The sequence below is a fragment of the Passer domesticus genome, chromosome 6 (assembly GCF_036417665.1).
Source record: "Passer domesticus isolate bPasDom1 chromosome 6, bPasDom1.hap1, whole genome shotgun sequence".
Taxonomy (NCBI): domain Eukaryota; kingdom Metazoa; phylum Chordata; class Aves; order Passeriformes; family Passeridae; genus Passer; species Passer domesticus.
The window spans coordinates 55192565-55210482 of NC_087479.1; the positions used below are offsets into that span (position 1 = coordinate 55192565).

The following is a 17918-nucleotide window of genomic DNA, read 5'->3' on the forward strand; positions in this document are numbered from 1 at the left end:
AAAAATCAGCAATACAGATTAAACACTGAAGGGCTGTTTCAGGGGGAGGGGCAAAGCTTTTTTTAAAGTTCAAAGTCATTTTTGTGTCTGCCACAAACAAAAAAAATCCATAATGAACAGTTCTAAACTTGATGACTGCCTGAACCCAGCCAGAAGGAAATCAGGGAGATGAGCAAGGCTATAATGCAGAGAAGAAATAATTTTTAAAAAAAATCAATCAATAAGAAAATTATAAATAAAAGAAAAAGAAATAAAATAATAAAAGACAGAGTCAGGCTGTCAATATGGTGCTACCACTAACAAATGCTGAAGTGGAAGATGGGTTGGTGGGGAACCTTTGAAGCTCCTGTTCCACACTGGACTAAAAACCAGGGAAACATGATGCAACAGAGAAGCCCTGCAGCCTCCTACTCCACTGAGACAAAAGAAATGCTTGGCCCATTTCTCCTCCTCTACTTCCCAGGATTTAATCTTTAAAAACCATTGTACAAAATTCAGGAGAGGGCTATGCAGTCTCCACAAACTACAGCTCCAATGGGGTCACAGTTACACCAATGTCAGTATCAAATAAAAGAGACCCTGGGAGGGGAAAAGGACAGCTAAAATCCTAAAATGCTGTTCCATTTCCACTTTACATGAAGCAAAGTAATTCCAGATTTCTTGAAACAAAGACTCAGCTTTTGGAAGATAATGGTGTGGAACCACACCCTGCAAAGACATTTTGAAAACTGAAACTGCATGTTTTAAAAAATAAATTACTGATGCACCTGCCTCGTGCTCTTTAACATAAGGCTAGAAGAATGTTAAGACTTTCCAAGCCTTTTCCCATGAACAAAAAGGTGATCACACTGTATGAAAAATACATTACTTAAGAATAACAGAAAGATTCACAGTGGTATCCCAGGGCATCCCTGAAATTATCTAAACCAAACTTTTAGTCATTCCCCAAATGTACTACAGTAAACAGAGAGAGCTTTGAAGACATAATCTGAAATTAGGAGTTTACCTTGCACAGGCAGAAACATGTGGAAAGCCCAACCAGATTCACCCACACATCCAGTATCACCCTCCACACAGGCTCTGCTCTTCCAGCCTTGGGTCTCCTGAGTGCAACACCATTCTTTACATCCAAATGAGATTAACTGAACAACTCTAAGCATGAGAATCCCATGTATTAAATTTTGAATTTGGATCAGAAGTTTCTTTTACTTCTGGGTTTCCAAAACAGCCCATGCCTTAAATCCCAGTAGAAGCAAGAGATTCAAGCACGAGATGCGCCCAGGACTTCAAATACCCTACACAAGAGAATCTTAAAGTATATAAAATTACAGAGTCCAGCTTCCCATTGGGAGCAGCAAATGCACAAGCTACAGTGAAAAGCACTGTAGTGCAAATAACAGAATTTAGCTCTGGTACTATTAGCTCAGCAAGGTTGACAGAGTCCCATGACTCCCAGCATGTTTAGCTCACAGATTTCCCAATGACAGATAGGAATGCAAAGAAAATGAGTTTCGACTCTAACATTCTACTGGTAAAGTATATATTGCTAAATAATTGTGACAGGCTCAGATAGGACAATTGAGAATCCACAACTCAAACCCACAAATCCACAGTTTAAACCCTGACACTGACCAAGACAGCAGTCCCTTCAGATGTGTACAGAACACACTTTTCACCCAATTTTCTTTTTTAAGGCAATTTGGGGTTGCACAGTGAAAAAAATTTCATTACAAACATTCTGTAAAGCAAATGAGCAATTTTACTTTGAGATCTCTCCCTCCCTTTTCATGACAGTAGTTGGAAATTCAGAAATAGTTTAATAAAAGTGGTCACTATTTATGGAGATAACCACCGATATAGCACCAAAAAAACCCCAAGAATTTATGATCCTCTTTATTGAGGGAGCCCTCTCCACATTGAAGAATGTTTGTTTAGCTTTTACACCAAGCATTTTGGTGGCCAAAATTCCTTTTCAAGTAACTCAAAATAAACCCCATTTCTCAGGACTGGACACTGTCAGTGTTGAAGTCAATGATCAATAGACTTCATCAACTGCAAGGTAGTTTCTTCACATGAACATTCACAGATCTTTCAACCATACATCAAGCCAGTATCAACTTTTTACAGATTCAACATAGAAATTCTTTGTTTAAACTGAACATCTTAAGGTGGCTTTGTTTTGTTTGGCGTTTTTAACTATGTGAATTACTCAGCTCCATAGGCTTATATAATTAAATCCTTATATTGTGCACTGTTCTGTAAATTTGAAGTAGGAAAAGAAACTCTCGACAGTACAGTGTTTAACAATCTCCATGCTTTGCTCATTTTTACCACATAATCTACCCTGCCATTCTGTATAAAAGGTAAATATTCCTCTAAAAACAATGTTTTAAGTGTATAGAACCAAATTTTATACACACTTATGTGAGAGATAGGACAAAAAATCCCCAAGCACTGTGCTTCAGAATATTTCTCTACAATTGGATACCCAACTCTACTATGTACTAGCAATAGGAGTAAAGCAAAACTTAGCATGACTCAGACTATACCTAAAGAGAGATTACTGCTCTACAGAGAGGAAAAAAGAAAAAAATGTTAAATTTAAAAAGAAAATAAAGAGCTGCCCATTTTCCTCTGATAACAAAGAAAAAATGCTTACTTTGTAAAGAGAAGTTCTTTTTTCTCCTTACCAAAACTCAAAAGGTCACAAATCAAATTTTTCAAGCTTTTTTTCCAAGCAGCCCTTTAAACAAGTCCTTATTTAAAATCTGTCCTGAAGATATCTGATTATACTCAATACTGCTCATGTAAGGATATCTTCATTAAGGAATCACAGAATCCTAGAATGGTTTGGGTTGGAAGGGACCTTAAAGTTCACCTCTGCCATGGGCAGGGACACCTTCCACTAGACCAGCATGCTCAGAGCTCCAGCCAGCCTGGACTTGAACTTTGGTGCACTTCACAGAATTTGTAAAATAAAAGATTAATTCTAGATATTCATCTTTCTGAAAGCATAACCTGAAGACAGATGAATTACAGGAATATATTGGCCGTTCTTATTCATATGTATCCATCAATAGCCATGGCACATTTCAGATCCAACCAAAATTATATTGTTGTTAAGATCTCCACTACCATCCTCAAAAACCATATCCTCAGTAGACAGGAGCATAAATGCATGAGCAAAGTTCAAGGCCACTGTGAAACAGCCAAAGAGAAGATTAAGCAACAAAGCTTCTCTTTTGAAAAACGTGGCAGCTCCAGCCACTGCAGGAACAGGCCACAGAGCCGTGTCAGGCTGATCAGAAGGAAAGGAGCTGATTTTCAGCAGAGCTTATGTGAAACCAAAGGGCAAGTCTGAAACAGATAAAGGTCACGGGCAAAAAACCAAGGGAACCAACTTCTCACATCAGCTTAGAGGAAAACAACACATCAAAATGAAAGTGAGCGTTAACTTGGACTTGTAATCACACTCCTCCAATTCTAAACATCCAAACTCCCAGAACAAACTCCTCAAGTGACCTGCAGATGTGGATTCCGACACAATTATCTGGAGTTTCCAAAATGTAGAAACATTATTTCCCTGTGCCTCTGTGAAAAAGCCAAGTTGAATAAAAAATTCACTCCATTCAGTAGCAAAATAATAATTCTTCTTTCAGCCCAGAGAATGTGAAAACATTTTTCCTGGCAAGAATTGCATTACATTTACACTTGGGGAACCCACAGGCAGGATTATTAAAAAAAGACACTTGGAAGGTTATGAGCATCCAGATTACCTGACACACAGAACACAAATTTATCTCTTCTCAGTATTTGTAGCTTGAGATGTATATACACAAGAGAGTGAGTATTTTCTAATACATGTCAACAGATACCAGTCAGCCTTACAGACTTTAAATTATTTAAGCTGCCTAAATTGCCACAAGCAGCTTACAAAAAGACTGCAGTCATGTTTCTTTAAAAATGGAAAAGTAAAAAATAAATCCCCAAATTCAACTGTGAAGTATGTTCATGCTGTTATGAGATGCAATGCTAACTTAGGGAGAGGAAAAAACATTACTAATAGGCACTTAAAACATTCTTTCCAAAAATTCAAGGTCTCTGACAACACTCTTAACTATAAGGGGCCTGCATATATTGAAACACAATGTGTCCTCCTAATTCCATGATCAAAACCTACAGTGAATAAAATCAACATTCAACTCTCCTAAACATATTACAGAAAGGATGAAACAAAGTTGTGGGCCAGTGGACATTAAAACACTAAAAATTTGTAAGAGGGTAGGGAACTGTGTTCTTAATTCATATTTATCATAAAAGAAAAAAGAAAAGAAATAGGGATTTGGTTTCTTTTTTTTTTTTGTGGAATTGCAATTATGTAGCCACATTGAATCTTCAAGTCTTGCAACTAAACATCTTCAAAGCACTTTTTAGTGACACTTAGAAAAGAAAGGAGGAAAAAAAATAAAAGGTAACAGAGGAAGAATTCTCTAAATACTAAAAGACACTACCTCTTGCACCAGAGGCTACAGGCAACTGATGAGAGTACACATGTGATGGTCACCTGGTTCTAAATATATATTTGAAATACTTTGCTTTGATTATAGTTCTTTCCACCTTACATGCAGCCTGATTTTAGGCTGCAGGTTAGACTAGAGCACCCCAAGCATTAATAAGTCCACTGACAGACATCTGTCCACAGTAGCACAAGAGTAGGGAAAAAACACTAGCTCCTGTTTCAGGGCCTCGTCCACTACCAAAACAAACAAAAAGCATTTCTGTGCAGTCACCAAAACATTCTTTCTACAAATAAACTAAGGGAAATTAAAACAATTGTTTCAGACTTCACCAAATCTGTCTGTTAAAAGGAGGGATGGGACATCACTCAGCAGTAAATTTCACCCCAAATTTGACAGCAGTAAAATTCACCCTCAAATACAAGGAAACTTAAAATGAATTCCAAATTTAATCTAGCTAAATAGTCTATTTATAATCAAGCAAACCTAAATTAAAAGGACAGTATAAACAGCAAGTTGCTAACAATAGGCAAACAGATGTCTGCTGGGCAGGGGTGGGATGTTTCAATAAACAAACCCAAACATATCCACATGAGAAACCAAGAACCAATGGAGACTCAGTGCTCAATATACCCCTCTGCATTATTTAAGTGTAGTTACTCCTTTCTGCCCAAACACAGGGCATTATTTCAGACAAATTCATACTTTGAAGGTTTGGAGCAAAAGGTATCTGATTCTATGTCTTGAAAGCAAAGAAATGCTAGGGAAGCTGAGGTTTGTTGATAATCAGTGAAGAATTCTGAATGTTAACTCCTATCTCCATCTGACTTAAACTAGTGTAAAGCCAAATCAGTTCAGTCATTCACTAAGAGCAAGAGCCAAGTATGATTTAGCAACTGAAACTCACCACAGATGTCTGAAAATGCAACAGGAAGAGTCCTGTTCATGTCTGCTATCAGAACGGGGAGGGAGCAGTGGAGGATGTGCCTGTTCTGACACCCATGTGAAACCCTCTGGCACCTCCAGGATTCCTGGGCACTATTCAGAAGAAGTCAGCACCAGCTGCTGCCAGAGTAAGAAGTGCAAGCCACAGCACCTCAGGCTGAACATCTGGGAGTGCTGCAAATGGAGCTGCACCTAAGTGCTGAGGAAATTTCAGCTGCTGCATGTTCTGGCCAGGTCTTTGTGTGTTCTGCCACTGTGTTCTTCATATTAGGTACAATTCCGAACCTCATTTCTACATCTACGACATCCTGTATTACTCAAAACTTGTCTGGAGGAAATCCAAATACCACTATTCATAAAATAGCAATGAAATACTTAAGTCCATCACTTCCAAACAATGCCAGGGCAGTCTTTAGGCCAAGTGTTTTGATATTTCTTATATGTGAGGCATTGAGTATTTCTGAGATTGTGTAAGGAACATCACTGTACAGGGACATACCTGAACTTCACTGAATAGAAATATGAACTGACACACACCATTTTTAACTGAAGTATGAAGTAGTGATAAAATATTTACTATGGGTGGAAAGCAACTTTAACCTACTATCTTGCTTACCTTGTAGAGAAAAAAATGAGGCATGATAAATTTAAGGCCAAAAGATCAGAGGTGCAAGATTAAGATGGATCTTAATATGTGTTGCTTCATATTTGTATTGTATTTATTAGCTTATAAAATTAACATACATATTAAAATTTTCATCCTGATAACAACTGCTGTGAATTCACCGACTGTGCTTTTGTTTGTGATAAGCACCAGTCACTGGAGATTAAACTCTGGTCTTCACCATCCAAAACAGGAATCATGTTTTAGAAAACATCTATGTGAAATTCTATCACCAAAATGAACACTGGCCTGCAACATTTTAATAGCAAGAAGTGAAGTAACTTGGCCTCATCTACCTTGGGTTCAAAATTTAACCTTTAAATACAGTTTTACAGATTAATTAATTAATTAACAATTAATTAACAGATTAACTTACAAATTTGAAGCACACAAATCTTGAATTCTGTAGAATACACTCTAAAAGGCATATAAAGGGCATAATCAAATCCACTAAGCCCATCATTAGAAATACAACAATGTTATGTTATAAAGTTCTTCAAGTAAAAAGTTAACTTTTTTTTTTTCTGTGAAAAACTCTAGAAAGCATAAAATTAAGTTCTAGCACAGCACTTTGGTTTCCTCAAGTTCACTTTCCAAGGTCAGAGTACAGTTTGACTAGGGTAATCTGTAATAGAGGAAACTCCCAGAAAACAAAGAGCATTGCCAAGAATCCAGTTATTTTATCAAGGCAGTGGTGATGTATTTGACTTCCAGCTGTCCACACTAAAAACCCAGAAGAAGGCAACTTTAAGTAAATTACTTAAGTATTTACTTTACGTAAATGTAACAGATAAGCACATCTATGTAAGGTTAAAATGCACTCCTCTCAGTGAATCAGACATCCACAAAAGCAGCCTTACCCCAAATAACTCCCAGGTTTATGGAGCTAGAACTGATGCCTTGAATTCCCAGCTGCCCACCACACTAAGAAATGTGACCACAAAATGTGCATCACTGCTGCAGGAAAAACTGCATTTACTTTTAGAATCTCAGAGGTGCAAATACTGATTTTAAAAATACTGCCATTTGAAATTGATCCTATACACTGTTTGTTACTTTTGAAATATATATCTGGTGTATTTTATATACCAGTGTGAGCTTCTTTCTTACACACAGAAAACTCAGAGAATATAAGGAATTAAGCACCAGGATGCCACCAAAAATTGACTGCCTTCATAGCAAAACCAGAAGAGGCATTTTGGTATAGAAAAAAATCAATCTGGCATTCCTGCTTTTAGACCAGGACTTCCCATCAGTCATCAGAACAGTCTAAAACTGGCTGGTTCAGCTAAAGATCTAAAACAGGAGAAGTACACACAGAAACAATTCAATACCTGTTAAGATAAAGTAGCCTAAAATCAGCTACAAAGACCTGTTACAAGCCAAGTCTGAGAAAGAAATAATACCTCAGTCACAGAGTGATTTAGCAATTAATGAAATTACACAGGTCTTTGCACAATTAGTTAAATTGACCTTGCAGGTCTACTAAACTGAAAACAACTGCTATGATAAAGAACTTAAAATTTACACTACTATCCATTCCTTGCTAAAAAAAAAAAACCTGTTATTTTATTAAATTTAAAGACTTTATCCTCCTTGAAATCCACAGCTAAACAAAAGGTCATTTGAGGCAGTAGTTCAAAAGAGCTTGAAATAATTAACAAAAATGTTTGAATAGTTTCAAATATTAGTCAAAGTTTTGACAGTGAACACATATTAGGATTTTTTTTTAAATTGTTTCCCCTCATCAAAGATTTGCACCCATGAAGTAACTGACTCTACCTTAGTAACAACAAAACCTGCCCAATACAGAAGTTACTTCTGATGTAGCAACAATAATAAAAACATTTCTGATTTTTGAAAACACCACAATCATTTGAGCTAAGCATCACTGGGGGCAAAAGCAGCAGTTCCACAGGATGAAAAAGAGTATTTTCCATCAGCAATCTACAAAAATCCACACACTGCTGTATGTTTACATAAGATTGCAGTGAAATTTCTCCCTCAACTGACTTGCTTTTCCAAAGGATTTCACATGAAACCGTGCAATTATGGCATTCTTGAAAAGGGGAAGTGTTTATTAATTTTCCAGAAATGTTTCGAAAGTGATGGTTACATGCAAGTAGCCTGCTTGATTTAGGAAGGAAAGCTGAGAACTGAAAAGGCAAAAGGGGAACAGCAGAGTTGAGAGCTGAGATGATTCTGCTCAGCCACAAACTCAGGTCTAACAGTCTGCAGGTTGTGCAAGTGGTTAATGGCCTCCATTAATGTACCTGACACAGAGGATGAGGAGAAGCTACAATTATTACAACAAAAAAAAAAACCAAAGAATGATGTTTGCCTGCAGCACATGATTTAACCTGGGCAAAGCTTGGAAACATGAGTAGCAAAGGTTGGAAACTTCTCCTTTCTGATTTTCATCATTGTAACAGAACTAGATTAACACATGTAACATTTTCATTTCCATCCCTCAGTAATTACCAGCACCAATTACCATACCAAGAGTCATACAGTGATTACATTATAATGAGAGCAGTGAAACAGAAGGATTTAACACCACTGTTTGAAAGGGTATAAACAGTAAGTCACAGCATCATTGTGCCACACTTGGGACAACAATCACCACGCCAGAAAGCACAAGGCTGTCAACAGTTAACCAACCCCTAAAAGCAGTCCCTGCTTTGCCTACAACCAAACGCTTCTCAACATGTTCAAAGTCCACTTGTATTATTTTTAACTCGAATGGATAAAACCCAAAGAGTTCTGCAGACACCAATCACCTTTCCCAACTATGCTCCTTACGTAACAAACCCAGCACTGCAGGCCACGTGCATTCTCCACAAGGCACTAATTAGGAATTCCTAGCAGGACCAAAAAAAAAAAAAACCTCAAAAATTCAAATCCAAACTTTTCAAAAGTAACTAAACAGGTTAAACAATACACTCACACTTCTATATTGCCATGACAACTCAGCATGCATTCACAAGACAGCAGTCTTCAAGGTTTTAAATCAAAGTCTTTAATCGAGTCAGAATGGTCTGTATGGAATTCACAGAATCCCAGAATGGCTTGGGCTGGGAGGAACCTTAAAGACCATCCAGTTCCAAACCCCTGCTCCGGGCAGGGACACCCCCCACTAGACCAGGTATTAATTCTTAAGTACATTAATGAAGCAGGCAATTAAGAGAGAGCATTAAAAAAGTACTAGCTGCAGAAAAGAAGTCCACCAAGTTCTATTAAACAAAAGGATGTAGATACCACTCCACATTTATGCTAAGCCAAGGAAATCCCAGAAACTGGGAAAGCAGACTGGAGGGAAAGGGCTGCTCTTCCCTGCTTTCCTATCTTTCTCAAAGTGAGCAAGCACCATAAGATCCTTCAGGATAGATTCATCTTTCCCTAAGACAACTTGACTCTTCAGTAAATCAAACATACAAAAAGCCAACAACACACCACAAAGAATACAAGAGTCATTGAAAAAGCCCTTCCCAAACATTCATACCTGTGGAAGTGCAGTATTGAGCTGCCTCTGCAAGGAATCTCTCTCATGGCCAACCTCATGCAGCTTGCCCTGGGTGAGGGCGAGCGTCTCCTGAGTTTCTCGGAGCGTTTCCAGCAGGCGATCCCTCTCCTCCAGCATGGACACCATTAACTGCTCAAAGTGGGAATCAGCATCTGACTGCAGCGGGGAACCTGAACCGTGGCCTCCATTTCCCCCGGCGGGAATCTCGGCCTCACTGATGGTTGGCATCACCTCACACATCATCTTGAAACAAAACGAGACACAACAGAGGCCAGAAATCTCGGTCAAACAAATCTAAACAGGAACTTTGAGTGCTGCCCGTAATACCCACTTAGCTCTCCCCACGATAGCATCAGCAAAGTCTGCCAGCACCTCGGCGTTTGCCACTATTTCATTAAGAGTGGAGAAAAGGTACACAGTCAACTTAATCAAGGCTTTGCTCCATAATGAGAATCTTGTGACTTCTTGCAAAACCAGATTTTTGCAGCTACGTCTCAAACTGTGACTTCATTTTAATGGATTTATGTTTTTGTGAGGAGTAAACTGCTGCCGAGATCTTTTTTAAAAAAACTAAAGATAAGGCATGCAGCCTGACACCAAAAATTATACACTTCACCCAGCAAATGATTACACTGCACATTTTGGGAAATATTATATGCTTCTTTCGCTGCTTCAAACGTACAAGGATTGTATCTACAACAGTACTTTGCGCTTGTTTTGGCTGTAGAAGTTTTATGGTGGTGAAAGTGATGTATGGTAAATGAGTGGTAAATCCAAACAGTCCAATTCGGGAGATAAAAACACGTAAAGGAAGACAAAAAGCAAAGGATTCATTATGAAGCAGTAGCAGCTGTCAACGTGGACAGCAAAAGTAAAGGCAAGCAAAAATAATTACAGGCAGAGGATGAATATAGTTAGCAATGCAAATAGGAGCAGTGCACTACTGGAAGTGAGCACACCAAACTGGGAGCACCTTTGAGAGACCCTAACAGATCCCTACCAGAGCTAAGGCATTAAGGTTTTAAAAACCATGGGGAAAAAAAACGCTCATATAATCAGAGAACCTACAAGAAAGTTCTTCAGACAACCCCTCTCAAAAGCACAAACCTACAGAATGTAAGGCAAAATCAGGAAAAGTAGCCCCCCAAACCTCTCAAACTTTGCTCTCGGCCTTAAATTTCACACTCATCTGGAAATTTCAAAAGAGCAATTCATTCTTAGTCTTACTGTGGGTCCTCTCCATGCTTTGAAAGACTTGGAACAATCTGAAGTGCTTTGTAACATTTTCATGCATGACTACGATAAGCCCTGAATTTTCACCACTACGTTATTTACCTTGCTCAATAAAACGAAAAGGCTTGGAAAACAGGCCCCAGGTGTCCTGCAGCACCAGTTCTTCTCTGTTTTAGCAGTTTTCTGTTATCCCCCAAAACCCTTTGGATTGCAAAGCACCCATCCAGCTTCAGTCCAATGACTGTTTAATCAAAACACATGAAAAAAAATAATAAAAAGCCTGCCGAGGAAAGAGCAGATCCAGTAAAAAGCAGCAGCTTCAGCTAGCTCGTGAAGTCCCCGGCACAGAAGAATGTGAAAATAAACTGTCTCAGCTTCCCATCCCTCTATTACTGGCCCATAGGTCCTGCAACAGCTGGGATAGAGGAATCATGTGCTGACCAAAAAAAAAAATAATAATGTAGTCCGATGCAGAGATGTAACAAGCTTCAACACTTCATCGCTCATAAATTCCACTCAGGTCACAATCGCATTATTAAACAGAGCAGGGGAAAACAGCATGAGCTTTCTTGCAGAGGATTTGGAAAAGCCTCCCTTCTTTTCTCTTATATTAATTCCAACGGGAAGCTCTCCTTCCCGTTCCCTGCGTCTTAGTTCAAACATTTATAATCCCAAGAGCAAGGCGCTGGCGTCGCTTTGGCAGGCGAGCAGGGAGCGAGACCTGTTGTTTCCTCCGCACCAGTCCCGCAGACGATGCTCCGCGACCGAGAGCGGGCAAAGAAAGGACGCGGCAGCTCCGGGGGCACCGGCCCGGTCCCCGGCCCCGAGGAGGGCGCGGCGAACAAAGCTGCGGGCGGAGGACGCGGGGCTGGCTCTCCCGCTGCCCGCTCCGTCCCGGGAGCACCGGGCCGGGCCGGGCCTCCCTCCTCGCCTCGCTCGCTCCCCGCCGAGGCCCCAGCGGCGCGGCCGGCCCGGGCCCGGCGCAGCCCTGCGGGGCGAGCCCGGCCGCGGAGGCCCCGCTGAGCCCGCCCTCGCTCCGGCCCTACCGAGCGGCGGCGGCTCCGCCACGCCGGGACGGTCCCCTCGGCCCGGGCCCGGCTCCGCCCGCCGCCGCCGCCTCCTCCACGTCCGTGGTGGCCGGCGCGGGGTCGGCCGCGGCCGGGTGGGTGGTGCCGCCACGGCCTGAGGGGGCGGCAGAAGCGCTGCGCGCCCGCAGAGCCGCGCTCGCCGCCGCGGTCCCGCCGCTCCCGGCCCCGCTCGCCGCCGCCGCCTCCTCCCGCCGCTCCCGGCGCGCTCCGCGGCCCCGCATAAATCAGTGCGGCGCCCACAATGCACCGCGCGGGGCGGCGCGGCCGCCCCTGCCCCGCTCCCCGCCGCCGGGGACCCGAGTTCGAGACCCGCTCGGCGCTACCTGCCCTGTGAGCGATACCGCCGCCCACGCTGCCCGCCCCGGGGGAAAGGACGGGAGAGCCGCAGCAGCGGAGCCCCGGGGCGGGAGGCGTGCTCGCCGAGGACTGGGAACAGGGCAGCGCAGGGCTGGAGTGGCCCCGCAGTCACAGCCCGGGCTGGGCCTGCGTGTGGCGGGGCCGCAGCCCCGGCCCGCCCCCAGCGCCTCGGCGAGCCCAGAGGCTGGAGCTGCTCTGGGCACCTCGGTTCGGAAGGGCACTGAGGGGCTGGAGCGAGTCCAGAGCAGGGAATGGAGCTGGGGGAGGATCTAAAGCACCAGGAGGGGCTGAGGGAGCTGGAGGGGCTCAGCCTGCACAAAAGCGGTGGACATTATCACTCCATGCAGCTCCCTGAGAGGAGGCTGTGGCCAAGTTGGTCTCTTTTCCCAGACAAGTGACAGGACAAGAGGACATAGTCTTGAGCTTCTATGGGATGTTTAGGATAGACATTAGGAAGAATTTCCTCCCAGAAAGGGAGATCAGACGTTGGAATGAGCTCCCAGGCAGGTGCTGGAGTCACCATCCCTGGATGTGCCTAAGGAAAGACTGGATGTGGCACTCACTGCCCTGTCCTGGTTGACACCGTGGTGTTTGGTCATTGACTGGACTCATTGACCCCAGAGGTCTTTTCCAAACTAACCCATCCTGTGATTCTCTGGAGCAGAGCTGCCAGGTCCCCAGCACAGCAAGGGCCAACTTCTCTGACATAGCCTGCTCTCCAAAGGAAACTGGGTTTGGCTACGTTGACTATTATTTTTCCAAAACACCATAGAAATATTTTTCCACTTGCATTTCTCTAGCTTTTTCTCTCTTTCTGGAGCCTTCACCGTGCCCATGAGTTGAAAGTTGAAGCCTGCCAGGCAAAGCTTAGAAAACTCTTTCGTCTCTTCACATTTGTGCTACCACCCTCAATAAAGTATCTGCATTTTGGACCTTATTGTTGCTTTTACACTGGAAAGCTCTAAAAGGCATCAAGGGCCAGTTAGGCAGACAGAGGCAAGTCATGCCAAAAAGTGGCAATCCCTGCACAGAAGGTTTTGCAGATTTGTGGCTGGATTATGTGGATTAATTTGTAAACACTACGTCTCAACACCTAGCACTGGATAGAAGGGATCACTAATGAGTCAATCTTCCTTTTCCACATCTGAAATTCTTTAGAAGTTTACTACGCTGTGCGCTTTCCCTTTGGTATCTGAGCCTTTAGAGTGAATTCAAGACACATTTTTTAAGTTTTCCCTGTACAGCCGTGGGGTCTAGGTTACTTTTTTGTTTTCCCTCCTGAAGTTTCTAATGTAATCCTATGATTCTGGGAACTGGAACTTTGAGGAAAAAGTCAAATATGATGAAGCACATTCAAGTCACGAGTTCTGCCAAATACAGATCAGCACAGATTTAATACTGAATGTCTGAATAACTGAGGTCTAACTTTTCAATGTAGGAAGAGTAGCAAAAAGATTCCAAAATGAGCTGTTATGAATTAACCTGTACATGGGTAAATGCTTTTATTTATAAGCTTTGATCCAGATTTTCAGTGGACGAAGAAGACTTCAGGCTAAGCAGCTGCCAAGGGCAGCATCTTCAAAATAGGAATAATAGCTCCAGGAATACCAAAACAAGGCTGGAAAATAAAGGGGAGTTCATGGCTGTGTGAACAAACACCATTCCACTTCAGCTCATCACACATAAAAAATGAAAATTAATGTTAGTAGAAAGACTGATTTGATTTGTGTTTAACATGTGAGTCAAATGGAGACTTTGTGGATGAAAGGGCAAAAGGTTAAAGACTGTAATGGGCACAGAGTTGATAATCTCTTTTAAACTGGACACTTCAATATATCCAGTCAGATTAACTGATCTCAGAGCCAGGTCATGTGGAATAAATTAATGAACCTCAGTATACATGTATATCCCAAAACATGGAATAACATTTTCTGTCAGCCTGGGATGCCTTGGAACATGTGTTTTTCTTTTGAAACTAAGTTTTGTTTTGTCCTTATATAGTTAAAACCAAAAAAATGAAGATTTCTACCATGCTATAATCCTGCTTCATTATGAAAGCAAAGACCCTGGCACGCAATCCTGAATTGAGAGTAAAAATGGATGAACTCTGTGTATTAATTTTCACTTCACCCAGTTTGTTAACAAGGCACAGACACTCACATTCAGCTTGCTCATCTCTTCACATCCGTGTTTGGATTTCCCATCTGAGAGGCAGGAGGTTTTAGCTGCAGACCCTCCTCAGCCTCAAGGAGTTGTCACCTTCAAATCACTCTGTACACAAGTTTCAGAGGAGGGTGGAAATGCCAGTGGTTAGGCACTTTCTTGAGAAATGGGTTTCAGCCTCAGGTGGGAAGAGAGTTCCCACAGCATATAAATGTCTGCTACATGAGAAGGAGGCACTGTAAAGAACCAGGTAAACATTTATTCATGCCCAAAAGGATGGCTTAGTCCAGGAGGGAACCTACGTCCAGAATATCCTAGCTAAGGAATATGCCTCCCGTGTGTCATACTGCAAATACCTTCCTTAGGCACCACACTGTGAATGCCACACCGAGCCCAGACTGTGGACACAGCAGAGTTTCTTAGGTGCCCCAAAAATATTTGAAAGGCCTGACTTTAAAGCTGATTGTTACTCCCATGTGCAGTCCACCAAAGCTGCTACCAGATCAGTGGGGAAGGCCAGGACTTGAAATTCTAGAGAAAAAAGTGAATAACCAGATCTTTGCATAATGCTCCGTGCACGAAATACACATGGAATGATAAAGTCAGAAATCCCAGGCTCTGCAAATACCAAAATATTTCTCAGTCCTATTTACTTTGTAGTACAAGGAAAACAGTTTCTTTTTCTTCTTTCTCCTGGGCATGTAACCCAGGACATACCATCCGACATGAAGAGCACCAGCAGCTCAGATCTTTTTAATTAAATGAGTGTGATGTCTCTTTTGTAAGTTCAGCAAGAGGTCTGGCTCCCTGTCCATGTCATTTACTGAGATGTAACACTTGTGGATGTGTCTGCAAAGAGCCGCACATGCATCAGCTGACAGCAAAGCAATCAGTCCAGAGACCCAGGTTAAATCTCTCTCCACTCTTTACACCTCAAAAACCACACACTGAAATTCAAACAAAGGCTGTTAAAAACGGGGTGGGGGGGAGGAAGGTTTCCTTTCCTGTCACATGATAAATTAGATCCTAATGTTTATCCAAGCTCAGCAAGGCGGGCAGCTCTTCCTGGCAGCCCGCGCTCGGGCCGGAGCCGCGCTGCCCGCGGGCGCTGAGGACAAACACCTGCTGCCCGCCGAGGGCTTCACGCTTCGTTCGTGCCCAAATTTCCTTCGTGAGCCTCAGAGCCACCCCACGCTAGCACAAAACCTCTGCTGAAAATAGTCCAAGATCGCCTACGCAGTCCTTTTTTCCCCTCCCGAGTCGAGCTGATGGTACCTTATTTAATCCTTGTCCTTTACAGACGACTTAATGACTTAGCAGCAAAGGGCATTCTGAACACATTTCAGGCATTTCATACCGACATGAATAGATGCAAGAACAGGATTTTTGCCAGCAGCACTGATTATCCTTTTGTCAGTAGATAGACGTGACCTGGACCATTCTGTTGCCATACAAAAAAAGTCTCCAGAGGTTGCTAGACAGAGGAGACACTTTGCCTGAGGGAGAAGGAATGAGAGGGAAGAGGCTGGAAGGTGGCCTGTGGAGAAGAGGACAGAGGTAATTAATGGTTATGCCCATGTATAAAGATAAGTGCACCAGTAAATGTGTCAGCCCTTGGGCAATGCAGGCCACGACTTCTACAAACCCCGACACAGCACAGTCCTTTACACTGACATTTTATTTATACCATGTGGGTCTACGCGGATCTGTGCCGGATTCAGGCAGGTGTAAATCAAATGGGAATTGGCTGCTCTGAAACTGAAGAGGGATTTTGAACTGGACTTAGGAAGAAAAGTCTCTACAAAGCAACTGGAGACCTGGAGAGGACTCTTAAAAGAACAGATGAACTTACACAATTTATTTAGTGGGAATCATACCTATGTCAAGACCATAAATGTTTTTCAAATATAGCTGTCACTCCTGCAACCAAAACCACATATTCTCACTCAAGTACAAACCTGCTGAACTCAAAAGGGCTTTCAGCTTAGTTTCAGCTTCAGTTGTGCAATTTGCAGTACAGAATTATTGCACCTGCTGTCTTTTCTGTATGGATTTACAGCAGTAGAAATCCCCTTGAGCTAGAAAGTATTTCTAAAGCCAAGTGTCATTTATTTCAATCAGAAATGAAATACACCCCTAATATCCAATTCAAACATAGTACATTCCCTCAGTGTAGACTGATTTCAGCACGTCTTCAGATAGTTTATAGCTATAATGAAAGGTATCGAGCTAAAAGTGCATTCAGTTGCAAGTTCAGGGCAATAGAGGTGCACATTATTTAGTTAAACATTTTTAAAATGATAATGTTTTTCGGAAAAGCCATATTCATGTGATGTAGCTGTGAATAATATTGGAAGAAGAAACTGAAGGATTCAGAACCAGCTGTGATAATGCAGCTCCTGCCTAACTAGAACAGGTCTGGATACATTCCACCTGGCTGACCACCTACAGCATGAACCCATTTACCCTGGCTTGCCTCTGTAATCAGTGGAGCGAGAGAGCCACTCCACGGGAGGAGTGATTCAGAGCTTTGGTGTGGTCCATGAATCACCTGCTCCAGGTGCCTGTCTGTTCCCATTGGCTCCAGAGGGAGCCCAGGGCAGCTGGACTCTTGCCGTGGGAGCTGTGCTCGGATGTCTAAAGCAGCATGAGATGAATCTGCGTGTTGGATACGTGTGGGATCAACACAGCTTCTTGCTGTAGGAAAGCAAGGGAAATGGTTGTGGTTGTCCACAGAAATGAGCAGGGCTGTTCCTGGCTTCATTGCTGCGGATTTAGCAGCCCACGGTTTGTCTGTCTCAGTAATTTTAACTGGTCTGCAATTCAATTACTGTATTTGCAAGACTGAAGCCTAGAGCTTCAGAGCCATGGCAGCCTCTCAGGGTAGAGAATCATAGAAACACAGAATGGTTTGGGTCAGAAGGGACCTTGAAGATGATCCAGTTCCAACCCCCTGCCATGGGCAGGGACACCTTCCACCATCCCAGGCTGTTCCAAGCCTTGTCCAGCCTGGTCTTGAACACCTCCAGGGGTGGGGAGTCCATAACCTCTCTGGGCAACCCATGGCAGTGCCTTGTCACCCTCTCAGCAAAGAATTTATTTCTTATATCTAACTTAAACCCACCCTCCTCCAGTGGCCATTCCCCCTTGTCACTCCATGCCCTTGCCCAAAGTCCCTCTCCATCTCCCTTGTAGGCCTTTTAGGTACTGTAAGGGGCTCTAAGATCTCCCCAGAGCCTTTTCTTCTCCAGGTTGAGCAGTCCCAAATCCCTCAGCCTGTCTTCATTCCAAGAGAAAGAATGCTGTTATTTTTATTCTAAACCCCCCTGTATACAGACAGGTTGATTGCAGAGTGAAGTCTACAGATACTGAGCCCCTCTCCTCTCCTCTCCTCTCCTCTCCTCTCCTCTCCTCTCCTCTCCTCTCCT

At 42.7% G+C, this 17918-nt stretch overlaps 1 protein-coding gene and 1 long non-coding RNA gene across 14 annotated transcripts in view; both read right to left on the minus strand.

The window, feature by feature from the left end:
* Nucleotides 1-12077, minus strand: part of PPFIA1 (PTPRF interacting protein alpha 1) — a 53157-nt gene extending 41080 nt beyond the window's left edge. For 3 of the 13 annotated variants that reach the window (XM_064425918.1, XM_064425921.1, XM_064425919.1), the window contains exons 1-2: nucleotides 10985-12075; nucleotides 9629-9892 (exon numbers count right to left, since the gene is read on the minus strand). In XM_064425918.1, coding sequence (XP_064281988.1) covers nucleotides 9629-9892 — 264 coding nt within the window. In that variant the 5' untranslated portion in view covers nucleotides 10985-12075. Of the gene's footprint in view, nucleotides 1-9628; nucleotides 9893-10984 lie in introns of all 13 variants that reach the window. The other 10 variants (XM_064425922.1, XM_064425924.1, XM_064425920.1 and 7 more) reach the window with 6 other exon arrangements.
* A 2647-nt stretch (nucleotides 12078-14724) lies between these two features.
* LOC135303783 (uncharacterized) lies at nucleotides 14725-17900 on the minus strand. Its single transcript, XR_010365160.1, has 2 exons — nucleotides 17042-17900; nucleotides 14725-16027 (listed from the first exon to the last, which is right to left on the minus strand). It is a non-coding gene; the product is annotated as an uncharacterized LOC135303783 (long non-coding RNA).
* Nucleotides 17901-17918: the final 18 nt, after the last annotated feature.